Genomic DNA, 15,803 nt, shown 5'->3' with positions numbered 1-15,803 from the left:
CGTCTTAATTCTTTGTGTTCTATTATTTAGGAAGGAGGTGAACCATTGTAGCACTGAGCCAGTTAGGCCCATCCTTTGTTCCAGTAAGGACAGGAGGGTGTACTTTTGGAAACTATCCAACACAAATTCTGATTTGCGTTGGATAGTAACTCCAACACAATACAAATGTAGCACAAACCCAGTGCAAAATTATTGGTAAATCTGGGCCTTGATATTTAGACCACAAAACCCAATCTGATTCAATTACAACAAGATTTGGTGCTGGCCTAACCTGCTTTCATTGCCCCAAATATTCTGAGATTCATATGAAAACTGATATTGTAAGGAAGACAGTGCAAGGTCCAAGGTGGAGTGCGGGGTTCCTCAGGGATCGTCACTTTCCCCCTTTTGTTTAATCTATACATTTATCCCCTCATTTTTATGTTACAGCAGCTGGAGGTCACGGTGTTTAATTATGCCGATGACCTCCAGCTAATCTTTAACCTTTCCCACTCCCCTTCATCTGCCCAGAACGTCCAGTCAGTCATGACATTCATCCAAGATTGGATGAACTGCAACCACCTCAAACTCAATCCAGACAAGACCGAGTTGGTCTTGACCGGAGGTGGTTGCAGTCCATGGTCCCCTTCCTTTTGGCCCCCTTCACTTGGTGTCCCTCCACTCCCTGTTTCTAAAGTTAAAACCCGTGGGATTTTCTTGGATTCACAACTTTCTATCCATTCACACATTGGTTCGGTCGTCTCTTCTTGTTTCTTCTCCCTAAGAATAATTAGGAAAGTCTCCCGCTTTTTTTCCCTCCCGGCTCTGAAAATCATTGTCATGGCCATGGTACTGTCCCGCATTGATTATGGTAATGCTATATACAATGGGGCCCCAGCTTACGCGATCCATCGTCTGCAGCTGGTGCAGAATCAGGCTGCCCGCCTGATTCATGGCCTCCCTAAATATCATCGGGCCAGTCCGCTACTTAAAGCTCTACACTGGCTGCCGGTGCGAGAGCGTGCCCTCTTCAAACTTGGCTGCCTCACCTTTCAGGCTAGGTCAGGCACTGCCCCTGAATTTATATGCTCTGCCATTGTGCCCTACCTTCCAGGCAGAGAACTACGCTCCTCTCACTCGGCCCTCCTAGTCACCCCCCGTTTTAAAAAACGGAGGGCAGGTGGAGCGAAGTTCGCTGTCCTGGTCCCAGCATTCTGGAATTCTCTCCCTGTTGCCCTTCGCACAATGCCCTCTTACACTCAGTTTCGGAGGGAACTCAAAACCCTCTTATTTGCGCAAGCTTACCCCGTCTAAACTCCCTCCTACTGCTGCCGTCCATTGCAACTTAATAGCGCCATGAAACCGCTGGGTGAAAGCGCGCTGTATAAATGTTTTTAAATTCAAATTCAAATTCAAATTCATTTCACATCATATAGCCCTTGGGTATGTAGCCATAGATGACAATAAATGTACTTGTGGGCTGAACATAAAGTGTGATTGTTTACATGTTTTATTGGACTGTCAAAGGTCATTAGTGGTACGTAAAATGTTTTTAAAACCAATCTGTTTGAAATATGGAGTTTTTGGACGTGACTTGTGCAAATGGAAGGTGTTTATTAGCGGCAAAGGAAAAATTCATAGACATATTATCCAATTAAAATATTAAAAAATCTGTTTCAGCATAATTTTGTGGTGTTGTTTTAATATGTTAAGGTGATTTATTTTGCTTAAATATACAACACATGCTTAGGATATATTTTAGAGGGAAATGTTTATTTGAACTCTGTAAGTATTTATTAGGTACATATATTTTGACTGCTTTAAAGACCAAGGTCTTAATAAACATAGGGACATATGTATCAGAAAAAGTCACAGTGTGGTGCTGCAAGCCATTTTCCTGCCCCGAACTGCATCATTAGAAAAGAGCAGGGATGCGTTGTATTTACAAAAATACAATGCGTCCCTGTGCTTTCCTCCGTGCTGGTGTACAGTTGGCTGCCTAGCGCCAATACAGGCACCCTTGCACAAATGGTGCATGTTGTTTGTGCAGGAAGGTGTCCCAGAGTGGCTTTGCATGGCCTTGTAAGTATGGCAAAAAAAAGTGACTTTCCAGTGGCGCAGGGGCATTGTAAATATACCCCATAATTTGACTGGCAGACGGACACAGGTGGATATATATTTGTGAAATATTTTCATAAAACATCTAAAAAAAAAGGTTTGCGCATGTCTACGTTTTCTCCAGTGCAACTTTTTATGACAAGGGTGCAAATCCAGTGGCGTGACGAAACTTGAGGGGGCCCCCCTACAAAGCACATGGAGGGGCCCCCCACCCCCGGCGGCCCGGCCCACCACCTACCACTTTGCCCTACCACCCAGAAATCTAGTATTTTATGATTTGAAACCTCCAGCATTTAAATGAAATGCCTCTATATTGTCTCTCTAAGTTCTAATGAGAAAGTGGGAATACTGTCAAAAACAGGTTATTTAACTGAGGCAGCAATCAGAACAATGCCAAGGAGCGATCCTTTTGTCTCAGGAACACCATGGCTGAAAAACAAAGAACAACCATGAAGGGTCTGAAATAAAATTGGCATTAATGGACAATAACTTGAAACTTTGAAAGACAAACCCAAACCTGCAGTTCCATAAAAACCCGACGGACAATATACATGAGAAGTACACAAGATAGAACTCAGTATTGTGAAAAAGTCAAGAGAAATAGACTGGCATTTTTCTTTTGGCAAGACTACTTTATATTCCTTTTCATGAAATGCATGTTCATTGTCACACTACAGCAGTAAATATAGATTTCAAATGTAAGGAGTAGGCAGAGTGGGGGACCAGGGGTTACTGGAACCAGAAAAAAAAACTAAGGGGCATATTATCAAGGGGGTTTATCTCCGCTTTTTTGGCTTTAAAAGCCAAGAAAGCGGAGATAAAATTATCTCCCTATTACCTAGCTGTCGCTAACACCAGTAGCGACAGCTAGTAGGAGATAGCGACCATCTTGGGCCCCACTTTGCATGTCAGTGATATTTATCACTAATGACATGCAAAGTGGGCGTGCCAAGATGTTAGCGACTGGAAACAGTCGCTAACATCGCTATCTCCTATTACCAACTTTTGGAGATATTCGCGCTAAGCGCGAATATCTCCTAAAGCTAACACCTGCCCTGAGCAGTTCTTAGCCATGTTATCCAATGGGAGGTGGATAACATGGCTAAGAGCATTAGCTCGGTAATGCATGAATATCGCTGACTTTTCAGCGATATTCATGCATTGCAGCCAATTTTTATTGCATTTGCGATAAACCTTGGTAATACCAAGGTTTATCTGCGATAAAAATCGCCGCAGCTCAGCGGTAAATTTTTGTCTCTAACCAAGCAATAGCGATAATTATCGCTATTGCTTGGTAATATGCCCCCAAGTCTCTGTAACCAGTTTACAAAGGTATGTTAATATGCAAATGGTCTCTTGCCTCGAGGGAGTTGCCTTCAACCCCCTTGCTTCTGGGCCTTGAAGCTCAGGTCACCTGCACCCACCGCACATGGCACGCACCATCTAATTTATGAGGTAAGACTGTTATGAGGCAACTCATTGCTGCAACCAACGCTGGCGAGAGAGAGTACTGCTGCCTGTGTGCGCTACAGCGCTGATGGGGCCCCTGTAGACTGGAAAACGGGGGCTGCTGGGGGCATAGCTGCCAAGGTTTTTAGATTGCCATGTGCGTCTTTTGTTGATGTATGTTGCATCCCCTGTCAGTAATCTCTAAAATACACAGATAATTAATTTTCTTATAAAAACTTTATGGTCTTAATCGAAATGTGAAACTGAGTTTTCTTTGCCAGGAGGCAGTCACAGGAGCAATGTTAGTTTTTGCAGGCCCCTCTGTCAGAATACTGGGAATATATTGGGACCTCATTTTCACTGCAGCACTGAGAACCTTCACATTTCACCACAGTCCCAGCTCTGATTGGGTCTAACAGTTGCTCCCCTGGTGGCTAAAGGCGGAGCCTTTTCCTTCTCAAGTAGGTTTTCTCCAAGGTTGTCCATAAAAAGTTTTACAGTGAGCTGGAAATAAACCACTGCAAACCCTGAAGATACACAAACATCTGGAGAAAGATAATCACATCATGCTAAAGACTCAAAATAATAATTGATGTACTGATACCATTTCAGTTCCCTGAACATCCTGCAACATATCACAACCTACCATTTCATTAAGTAGCCTGGCCATATTTTCAGTCAGATGGCTAAGACAGGGCAGTGTTTTTACCATATGGTAACAAGTTGCACTGTGCTTTAAAACACATGCACCTCTCTCCCGGGATTTTATCACATTGATAACATTTGACAGTTGATCTTATGGAAAAAGTTGCCTGGGGTCCATCCAGGGAAATATCAGCCCTGCTTGGCACCCGGATCACTGACCATATTTGGCGCTTACCTGGGCTATTCCAAAATTATAACACCATCACCCAGTGGTAGACCCACAAATAAAACCTCATGGACAATGCTACTGCATCAGTTGTGTCCCCATATATAGTTGTTTCCTCCAAAGTGTTAAGAGATAGTAGCACATTAGAAAAGAAACAACAAAGCTAATACCACTTTTAAGGAATGATCCTACCACACAATCTGAGCATGTTGCTCTGGTTATCCAGATGAAAGTGTCTGTAAGAAAATCCAGCTTTCTTCTCTGGGTGCTCTTGTCTCATTGATATTGATTGAGATCAAAGAGCATTTTTAAAATAAAAATCTGATCATGCAAGCCATGATTTGCTATTCAGCTGATTATATGCCTCCAACCCCTGTGGTGTCCAACCATAACATCAAAGTTTTACTAGTGACCTACATGTATTTCACCACTACAATATAGGCTACTGACAAATTCTCAAAGTAAGTAAATGTGGAGTTACAATACTCAGGGCCTGATTTAGAGTTCAGCAGACCGATATCCCTGTCACAAACGTGAAGACTAACCTGTCCGACATATTACAAGTGCCATTGGATATAAGGCACTTGAATAAGGTGGACAAAATATCCGTCAAGATTGTGAACTCTAATACACGCCCTAAATCTACATTAGTTCATGTTTGCCTACCTCCTGAATATGTTGGTAGCCAATGTCATGGAGTCAATAGGTTGCTATCATTGACCGTGATATTTAAGTATGCAAGCACTTCTGTAGGTCATGCTTAGAAGCATTGTGGGCAAGTGTGCCAAGAAAGAAACCATAGAGCAAATCAAATAACACCCAAGGGGATATGTGCAAAAACGTACTCTTTAATAATTCATACATTTATGAAAAAAGAATGAACCACAGCATCTTACTTAATCTTCTAAATTACGAACTAAAAAGGAAAGAATATATTAATTAGTATTGGAGTTCTCAGATTGCATTTTGTTTAGTCTTTTTCTTGAAATCTCATAAGGGCTTGGTATTTTTGGTGCGGATTTGTCATTTTGTGAAAATCAATTATGTACATTTTGAAAAGAGCAGCAATCAAGTTCGGTTGTAGAGAACGTCCTTGACAAAAAGTCCTGGACAGAGGCAGCCAGCTCAGATCGATGGTGAGGATTATAGTGAGTGGTAATAACAATTCTCCAGTGGCCTGCCTCAGGACGTTTTCTTCAGCATTGGTCATTTTTCTCTCACTTTACTCTTTCCTCTGTTCTCTCCTAGGAAAGCTTCCTCTTCTGGATGGCTTCAGCTTTCACAGCCAGGCTCTTCGCACAGATGGTCAGGGCCACAATGAGGACTCCGACCAGAAAGCTGACAAAGGGCCAGAGGAAGCAGTGCATGAGGACGTTTTCATCATGGGTTCGCCTCAGCAAAGCATCGTCCGGTCTGCAGAAGAAGACAAAAGTGGACCATCAGTGGGGCCTTTGTTCATTGACAGCATTTTGAGAAACACCACCTCAAGATTCCACATCAGAAGACTTCACAACTCTTAACATATTTAACCCATCTAAATCCATTCACGCATTTGAGCTATCCTTGCTTCGCAGCTCAAAGATCAATACACATTTATCTCCTCTAGACTGTGAGGCCATGCTGATGTCTATGTACAGTCTTCTGTTCCTTACCATTTAGGTCACCACTCAGGTGATGCTATTATGTTTTGTAACCACGTTTTCTTTGCTAACTAGCAAACACATCAAGGGTACTATACTGACTAATGCATCCATAAGAAAGGTTCCATTGAGCTCCAGTGGTGGAGAGTTCTTTGTTCCTGTGAACTATTATTAGTAGAATCTTTACACTTGGAAATTTGGGCTTAGAAGGTTCCACCACCGGAACTGAGAAAGTGGAGACATGTATGTTTACACTTAGATGTAAATCTACACTCAGAAATAGTAAACAGCAAAATTGTGCAGAGTAGTACCTAGGTGCAACAGTAGATTTACACATGTAAATTTACCTTTGCAAATAGGGCCCGCAGTGTATAATAAACATTTTCTTGACAATGATAATTTGTGAAACCAAACCAGCTACAATTATGACAGCGTTGGCAGGTATGGAGCACATATGATTCAATTTGAATTGTATATTTATAAAGCGCAGGCTGTCACTCCGGAAGGAGCATCCTGGCATTGGGCGGAGAAAAGTCAAGGCTGAGCAGGGGGGGGGGACCCTATATGATGGATAGGCAGAATTTGTCTGAGGATCTAAAAATGCAGGTCTTCAGTGCCTTCCTGAACTGTGTTTCTGTTTTCAAGAGCCTCAGCTGTGTTGGCATGTGATTCCAGGCTTTGGTTCCTAGAGTGGCTACAGTTTTTCCTCCCTTGGTTTTATATCTAAAACAGGGGGGTTTGAGGAGGTTTGTCGATGAGGATCTGAGAGTCCTGGCCGTGGTGTACGGGGTGAATCTAGCTGAGAAGTACGTTGGGCCTAGATATAAAGATGCTCTGAAGGTAATTAAGAGTATATTAAATAAGATTCTCTTATGCAGATACTCTTAATTACCTTTGTAATATGCTATGGGTACTTGCAGAATAAGTCATTAAAGTAAGAAGGCATTACCCTACTGTTAGATCTGTCACCCTTAAAGCGGTCTTACCCCAACCTTTTTGCCTTCCTCCTCCATTCTTACTGATCTCGTTTTTGCTGGCCTTAGGACTCAGCACACTTCTGCCAACCAGTGCTATAGTGCCTGTGCTCAGTCCTTAAAACCTGGTTACATTGGCTAATCCCAGATTGACATATAATTTGCAAATATGTCCCTAGTAAAGTGGTACTACATGTATCCAGGGCCCGTAATTCAATGCTACAAGTGGCCCTGCAGCACCTATTCTGCCACTCTCTTAAGTAGCCCTTTAAACATGTTCTCAGGTCTACCATTGCACCCTGTGTATGCAATCTTAAACTGTCATGTCGACTTGGCAAAATAAACCTTTTGACAGTCCCACACCATGCTTTTTAATACATGTAAGTCACCCCTAGGGTAGGCCTTGGCAGCCTAGAGGACAGGGTGCAATGCACTTACAGAGTGGTAGATGCACTCTTTAGTTTTCCATGTACTGGGATAACACTCGAGTTACCTTATGACACTTAATAAGCTGTCATCTCCACATTTTGTTAGCAGGTAACCAGGTCATTTTGGTGTCTTTGAAATAGTAGTGAATAAAAATACTAATACCCAAAGCATATAACCAATTCACAAACGTGAGCGTTGAAAAATATCAGGCAATGACAGAGGTGATGATTTTGGGGTCTCCTCTAACCTAGGGGGAGAACCAAGCAGATGCCTTGAACACAAATAGCATATCATGCTCAACAATTGTGGTGGTTCCATCCTCCTAAGACCACCCCAAGCAAAGTTATAGGCACAAATACAATGCCAACTAAAGGCCTAGCAAAGCAAACAGTTACACAGAAGGCACTTATGAATGCCGAGCAGACAACACATTTTTGTGCCCACTTTTAGAACAGCACAACAACGTGCCGCAAATCAAATTCAACTCAAGGAAAAGGAAACAAATTCACAACCACAATTCAACATCAGATTACAAAACAGTACAATTTTAACACAAGACACTTGCAATTATTTGCTGCTCTGTTATTTTGTGTTGTTATCTTTTGTGTTGTGCTGTTATGTTCATGTGTTGCGTTGATATGTGTTATTTTAGTGGTTTGTTTTTATATCGTCGTATTGCCATTGTGGTGCTGTTGTTTTTAGTATTTTGCTGTGTTGTACTGTTGTATATATTTTCTGTTTTGTTATTGTTGCAGTGTCATGCTCTCTTTTGTGCTGTATTACTCTTTTTGTAGAATGTTATTACACTATGGAAAAGTATTGTTGATGTAGCTCAACATATTCTGTCTGCTAAAATACACCCAAATATTCTTGGCACACGTAATGACTTTCACAAATCTGCGAAGGCAAGTTTGTATTCACTAGTTATCTTGGCCATAACGGTGAGGAACTGGGGCATCACTATCTTTTAGGCAACAGCACTCTCACACATTCAATTTTCCACATTCTACAGATTGCATTTCAAGTAAACACACATACACACACAGACGTATAACACCCCAAGCAAGAGACAGCACGTTGCAAGACTAAGGGCCTGATTTAGATCTTGCCGAACTAGTTACACTGTCACAACGATTACGGATATCCTCTCCACCAAAATATAAATCTCATAGGATATAATGGGAGTTATATTTCGGCGAACGGAATGTTTGTCACCATTTTGTTGGAGTAACCCATATGCCAAGATCTAAATCATGCCCTAATTGTTATTTGTGCCTACAACCAGCAATTTTTTGGAAACGTGTTCACAATTGTAGTCACTTTTATGATACCCATATTTAAATGTCTTGTCTGATTGGCTATGTTAAAAGGAGGTATGTAAAGGCTGTAAACCAAAAGCCTTTGTGTTATTGCTGTTAAAATACTGCATATATTTCTCTCCTGGACGAAGAGTAATTTTCAAAAACACAAAGGAGAGTGTGTGTATATACACTCATACTTACAGCATAAGTCAGCATGAATCAAAATCAAAATTATAATTGAGGCCCTAAAGCTGATGAGTAGCTTTAATTTTACTGTCATATGTATATTTATATATATATATATATATTTAATTTCCTCCCATATTTTTACATTTTATAGTGTTCACTTACTTAGCAAATAAACCAGACTCTTTAACAGGAGCTTTCAAAACCATGAACCCAAGGCACACTTGGCGTGTTAAAGCTGCTGTTTCAATCATGATCTATGTTTGTTCTATAATTCATAACAAAATACAGTCTTTCTACTTACTGTAACTATTTTTTTAAAACGGCACAATGGATCTATCTATAAACAAAAAGGTTATCATTTTCAGCACTGTTGCAGCTGGTGAAAATTGACAGCATTTATAGTGCAAGTGCTGGAGGGCACTAGAGCAACACAGACAAGTTAGATGCTTGCTTCTTTTTCTATTGTACCATCTACAATGAATGCCTACAGTTTCTTTGTTAATTAACCCTCTTGTGTCTGACACAGTGCACACACTACACTAAGTGCGATCTACTTCTGCCCTCGAGATCACTAGCTAATCCATCGTTTTAGTGCATCAAAATATGTTGCTCAGGAATACACACACAAGCAGTACTATCCATGTACCCGTTTAAGTATTTGAGTACTTTGCGGGTAGTTTGGAGAACCATGATATTTGCTCAGGGCCTGCTTTAGGGCAGTGCGACAAGTGCGGCTGCACTGGCCGCTGACCTGTGGAGGGGCATGGATCTTTTGGTGGCGGGGGGGGGGGACGCTGTGTTTAGCAATAACTTATGATTGGAGAGATGACAGGCACGTATGTCCGGTGGCAGTGATAGAATCCTAGGAGGAGATAGTGGAGTTTGGGGGTACCAAAAATTATTGTCGCAGCACTAAAGCCGGCCCTGTATTTGCCTAATTTGTATTTATTCACAATGGCCACTGGAGCACTGAACAGTTGAAATAGTTCAGTATTAGAATTTTGAGAGAGAGGCAAGATGGCGATCTGACACGGATCGCAGTGCTCACACTGCTGGCTCCCGATCAGAAGTGCAGAAAGAGCCCCGAAAGACAGAGTGCTACTATGACGACTAAACCCTGGTTATAACGGGCTAAAAATACAAGGTTTACAAAGCGGTCATGCTACCACGCCATCACGCTATTGACACTTTGACACTGGAGATGTCCCCTGAATTTAAAGTTTTATGAGAGTTTACCGACTGCCTATAACGCTAACCTGAATGGATCTTAGCCCATCTACACGACACGCAATCTGGATCTGCTACTTGTTTATCGGCTGGGCAGCTATAAGACATCTGCTGCGAAGACAGCCTAAGACACTGTGCAGCACCTGCAGCACTCACCGCATAGGTACCTCTGGGAGCAGCGGCGAGCAGAGCCGGAATCCGGCTTCCGATCCAGCGGTGATGGCCTCCAAGGTGACAGCCCCAACAGCTCTAACAGCGGCCGCTCGTGTGAGGGCTGCAAGACAGGCACAACGGGAAGCGGCGGAGCGCGGGGGCGAAAGACAGACAGACGCTCATGAGAAGGAGAAGGCAGTGACACCCCCACCCACACGGGCACCTCGGAGCAAGGCAGTAACAGAGCCGAATAAGCCGGCGGCCGTGACGCGGAAAAAGAAAGAAGCATGCAAGGACGCCGCAGGACCTACAGTGGTGGAGATGATGCGAAGGGGATCGAGTGTGCTTCTGGGCCAGGGGAAGCAGCATCAGTCCACGCGTAGCAGCAGCGTAAATGATACGAACAGTCCCTCACTGCTGAACAACTTGAACAACTTGAACAATCATGCCGTACAACCAGCGCTTACCTGCAACGATATTGGAAACGCCGGGATTGATGGCTCCAGTGAAGCAGGCATAGAAACAGGCTACCCGAATCCACAACAAACACCTACAGTTGTAAAGGTGAGCTCTGCTGCAATTCTTGGTATGCATAGCAATATAGTGGCCATCTATGATAATGCAGGTACATTGGAGCTAAACCCTGGTTTAGAGGCAACTATGGACGACAGTGCAGACACAGGTGCTGATACAGGTACAGGCATGTGTATAACGGGGGGATCAATTAAGGATCGACCACTGGAACAAGGTGATAATGTCGTACAGGCACAGGCACAAGACAGCCTCACAAGCAGTCTCACAATCATTAATCAAAGTCCCTGCCTTATTAATGATCGCAATGGCCAAAAAGAGACTGAAAAGACTGAAGAGACTGAAGCAGAGCAAGGCACGCCACTACAGGCTTCTTGCGATCCCGACAAATCAGGCCCTGTGCAAAATATCATAGAAAAAGACCCTGAATTCTTCTCCTTCTCTGATGAGGTGGAAGATAAATGGGGTGATACATCTTTTGCAACAGATGAGTCAAACTGCCTGACCGATACAGGCAAGGAGGCTATCACCTATACTGTTAAACCAAAGCGGAAAGCCACCAGTAAGCAAAGGCATAAATCTCAGGGGGCAGCCCTTGACTGGGACCATACCATTCTGAAGAGCTGACCCCCGCAGCATCCAGCTCTACAACTGCCCCAACACCTGCATACATAGATGCTGTTCTACAGGCGATAGCAGCGCACCGCGAAGAGACTTCTCAGGACGGACGCAGGGCTCAAGCAGCGCTACGCAAGGTTCAAGGAGTTGTACGAAAGCTCGTTAAAACGTGTAGCACCTTTGGGGATCGGCTAACTGAGGTAGAGTCTAGAACCCTAACAAATGAGGTGGAAGTCGTTGCCATCAGGGAGCGAGTTGAGTCCAATGAGGCCCAGATAGGAGACATCAGGTGGAAGCTGGAGGACTTCGAAAACCGCCAGCGCAGAAACAATCTGCGCATTTTGGGGGTCCCTGAAAAATCCGAGGGAGAGGATACACGCAACTTTGTGATTAACCTTCTTCGTGACTCCCTCCCTGAGCTTTCCAACTGGAACTGGGACATTGAAATACAGCGAGCCCACCGAATGCCACTAACCCAAAGAGCTCCTCCTAAACCTGGTGCGTATCCCAGGGCTATCCTAGTCTATTTTGGAAATTTTTTACTTCGACAGGCGGTGTTCGAGAAGGCTAGACCTGAAGCCAAGCGCTCATGCAGAGACATTACATACTTTACACGTCCAGACTTCTGCCATACCACCGTGGAAAGAAGGTGGCGGCTGCGCCAGCTTATAAAACCCTTTCAGGACAAAAACGCAACTGTCTACTTGAACAATTCTGCAAAACTCAAGGTTATTTTTGGGGGCCAGACAAAATTTTTTGTATCCGAGATTATTGCGCAGGAATACCTTGATAGCTTAAAATAGCTTAAAATAGTTTAAATTAAACTTATAAAGAATGGGGGCTTGATTTTAGGGGGAAGTGAGTTAAACTTCTCCCCGCCTCCCTGAGACTGTTGAGCCTTATTGAGCAATGTAACATTGTTGGTATTCCATGAGGGGGGGGAATACGTAAACATTGGCACCGGTGTGGGTCCTTAACGAATCCACATAAGGCGTGGAGTACTAATTTCTCTCTTGTAATATATAGCAAACTAATCTGGCAGCTTGATAGTCGGCGCTCGTTGCACCAAAATGACTGATATCTGTCTATCGATGTTTTTTCAGTAATTGAGCTCTTTTTTTCTTGTCTTTTCCATTTTTTGGGTTTTCTTTTTTTCTCTCTAGTTTTGCACATGGTCGGGGGCATGACAGCGTGGGCACCTCCATCACTTTTTATACTCCAATGGAGTCTTTTTGCCTTAATTTGGGAGCAAGGGGGGTGGGAGTGGGAGTGGGAGGGCGGAGAAGGGGGGCGGTGGGGGGGAATGGGGGGGACACAGAAAATACAGACAACTTCATTCCGAAAAAAGCGAACCGAATTTTTTAGCCACCTAACTATTGATTATAAGGCGAATACACATAACACCATACACAACAATATGAGCAACAATATGAGCAAGGGATCAATTTATCTAGTTTCATGGGGAAGCTAACTATTTGTAGCTGGAATGTGGCTGGGCTGCATGATAGAGATAAACGGGGGCGGCTGTTCGAGATAATTAAGCGCAATATGCCAGACATTATTTGTCTGCAAGAGACGCACATACCCTGGGCTAAGCGGAGCTTACTAAAAACACAGGGGTATAATGTTTTAGCCACAACAAACCATATGACAAATACGCGGGGGTAGTCGCATTAGTTAAAAATTATATTGGGATGCCTAAACGCCAGGTCCTAGACCAATATGGAAGGTGGGTAATTGTAGAGCTGGCGCTAGGATTACCCCTGTGCTCAGTATATGGCCCTAATTTGGACGACCCACCGGTCTTTGAGAATTTAGAACTAGAGCTGGCCGGGTGGCCCGGCCCTTTAATCTTTGCTGGATATTTTAATATTGCACTTGGAAAGCAGGGTAGCAGCTCAACCAAACACAATTATACCGGACGGAAACCCAGAGTGTATAAAGCAATTTCCTCACTTATAACCAGCCATAATCTTGCTGATATCTGGCCCCTTAAGCATCCAGATGATCCAGGTTACACATTTTTTTCTCATCCCCATAGCAAATACACCAGAATCGACTATATATTCACTACCAGAGATATTTCAAGTCTCGCAACTATTATTAATCACCCCAAGCTAATATCCGATCAAAATACTCTGACCCTTACAATAAACTTAACCAACTCCACCCGGAAACCCTCAACCTGGACATTTGACAGAAAATTATTGGTTAATAGTGAGTACATTAACTTCATTAGAAACTGGGCTCAGGGCTACTTTGATATTAATCGTTATAGTGCTCCCAGGAACATAGTATGGGACAGCTTTAAAGCTGCACTCAGGGGAGAAACCCTAAGTTATGTAGCCAGACTTAAGAAGGTGCAGTCCTCTGAGTATTCCGAAAAACTGGATGAACTAGTTAGATTGGAAACTGCTCACACAATGTCAATTGCAGAGAAAACAGACCGATCAAACCTACTCCGTCAGATCTTAATCCTCAAAACTGAACTAAATAAGGGATTAACCCAGAAGTCAGCCGAAACCTTTAGAACGCATCAAAGAAATCTTTATGAGAATGGGGAAAAGGTAGGCAGACAATTTGCTTTACGAACAAGACAAAAGGCCTCCCTTAATACTATCTCTTCTATTAAAATAGATAACCAAGAATACACGCAAGTAGAGGATATACTGGAGATATTCCAGAACTATTATCAAAATCTATATCAAAGTGATATTACTCACAGTGGGGAAGACATAAAGAATTTCCTTAGTAGTTATCTAACTTGTTCAAACAATAGCTTAGAAGAAACGACAAAGAATGATCTGGAGAGAGAGATCTCAATGGCCGAAGTCGAGCTTGTACTTGCAGAACTTGCCCCGGGGAAGGCAGCGGGCCCAGACAAAATTCCGCTGGAGATATACCAAATTCTAGGTAAAATTATTTTGCCAATTTTGCTAGGTCTTTTTCTCGGGGTACAGTGGAATGGAAATACACCCACTTCTCGGAAAGATACCAATATTATCATCTTCGCTAAAAAGGGAAAACCAACCGATTCCCCAGCATCCTACCGCCCGATATCATCAATAAATTCTGATTCTAAGATTCTAAGAAAATTTTGGCCAATCGGTTAAGGGGAGTCATTGTGCATCTGGTCAGCCTGTGGCAACATGGCTTCATTCCCGGGAAGGGTACCACCGACCCCACCTGCAGAGCAATAGCTTTATTTGATATCATGTCAGTAACGGCCAGCCAGATGTCAATGATTCTCCTTGATGCCGAGAAGGCATTCGACCGAGTGTCGTGGGAATTTATGTGAGCTATTTTAGAACACTACAAATTTGGGCAAGGCTTTATTAAATCTGTAAAAGCAATGTATGTTGATCCTAAGGCTAGGCTACAAATTATGGGGCGCGAAGCTGGCAGCATTTGCATCTCAAGGGGAATGCGACAGGGATGCCCGTGTTCCCCGATCTTATTTGCCCTATATATTAAACCTCTGATTTTGGAAATTTTAGCTAATACCAGAATTAAGCCTATGGTGACAGGAGTGTTTGAAACTAAAGTATTAGCCTATGCCGACGATGTCGCCATTTTAACACCTGATCCTGACGTAGCTTTAATAGAGATCGAGGCAACCACGCAACAATTTGGGTCCTTTTCAGGCTACTCTCTTAATAAAAACAAAACGGTCATATTATGTACAGAAAACTTACACTGCATCGACTCTAGACGGTCAGAGAAGGCGACATATCTAGGGGTCTGCATATCTGCTGAAATTCAAAGTATCACTAAAAATAACTACGAACCTCCTATCAATATAATTAAACAAGACTTAACAAGAGTAAATAGTTTACACTTATCTACTATAGGGCGAGTGAACTATATAGAAATTACTATCTTTCCTAAAATATTGTACTTATTCCGAGCGATTCCCCTATTAGTTGAAGACAACTTGATCAAAACTCTTGACTCCCAGATCTCTAAATTTGTGTGGCAATACGGCAAGATCAGGAGATCGCTGAAACTCTTATCCCTGCCATTTGATAGAGGGGTGCTCGCAATACCGCATCTACTGTTTTATCTTTGGACAGCCCACCTGAAACAATTCGCCCCGATGATTAATGCAGCATGTAGCGTTGAAGAAGTGGGCATCCCATCAATATATGAATTGGCCCTGGGTCATAAAGCCAGGGGATTACTTCTAAAACAACTTGAGCCCAGCTACTTCAAGAAAGTTAAGTTTAAAATAATAATTGGAGCATGGAAAGTGTGGGCAAAAGCTACTAAACATATGCAAATTCCCAAGATAACTCGATATTCTCCACTTTGGCATTCATCGGTA

General features: G+C 42.9%; 1 protein-coding gene across 1 annotated transcript in view; it reads right to left on the bottom strand.

Annotated features, from left to right (window-relative positions):
* Positions 1-5,245: 5,245 nt before the first annotated feature.
* KCNMB4 (potassium calcium-activated channel subfamily M regulatory beta subunit 4) overlaps positions 5,246-15,803 on the bottom strand; it is a 174,270-nt gene continuing 163,712 nt past the window's right edge. The window contains exon 3 of the mRNA XM_078654071.1: positions 5,246-5,830. Coding sequence (XP_078510197.1) covers positions 5,662-5,830 — 169 coding nt within the window. The 3' untranslated portion in view covers positions 5,246-5,661. The remainder of the gene's footprint in view (positions 5,831-15,803) is intronic.

Source organism: Lissotriton helveticus, chromosome 1_1 (genome assembly GCF_964261635.1).
Source record: "Lissotriton helveticus chromosome 1_1, aLisHel1.1, whole genome shotgun sequence".
NCBI classification, from domain to species: domain Eukaryota; kingdom Metazoa; phylum Chordata; class Amphibia; order Caudata; family Salamandridae; genus Lissotriton; species Lissotriton helveticus.
This window is presented reverse-complemented; position numbering and strand designations above follow the sequence as displayed.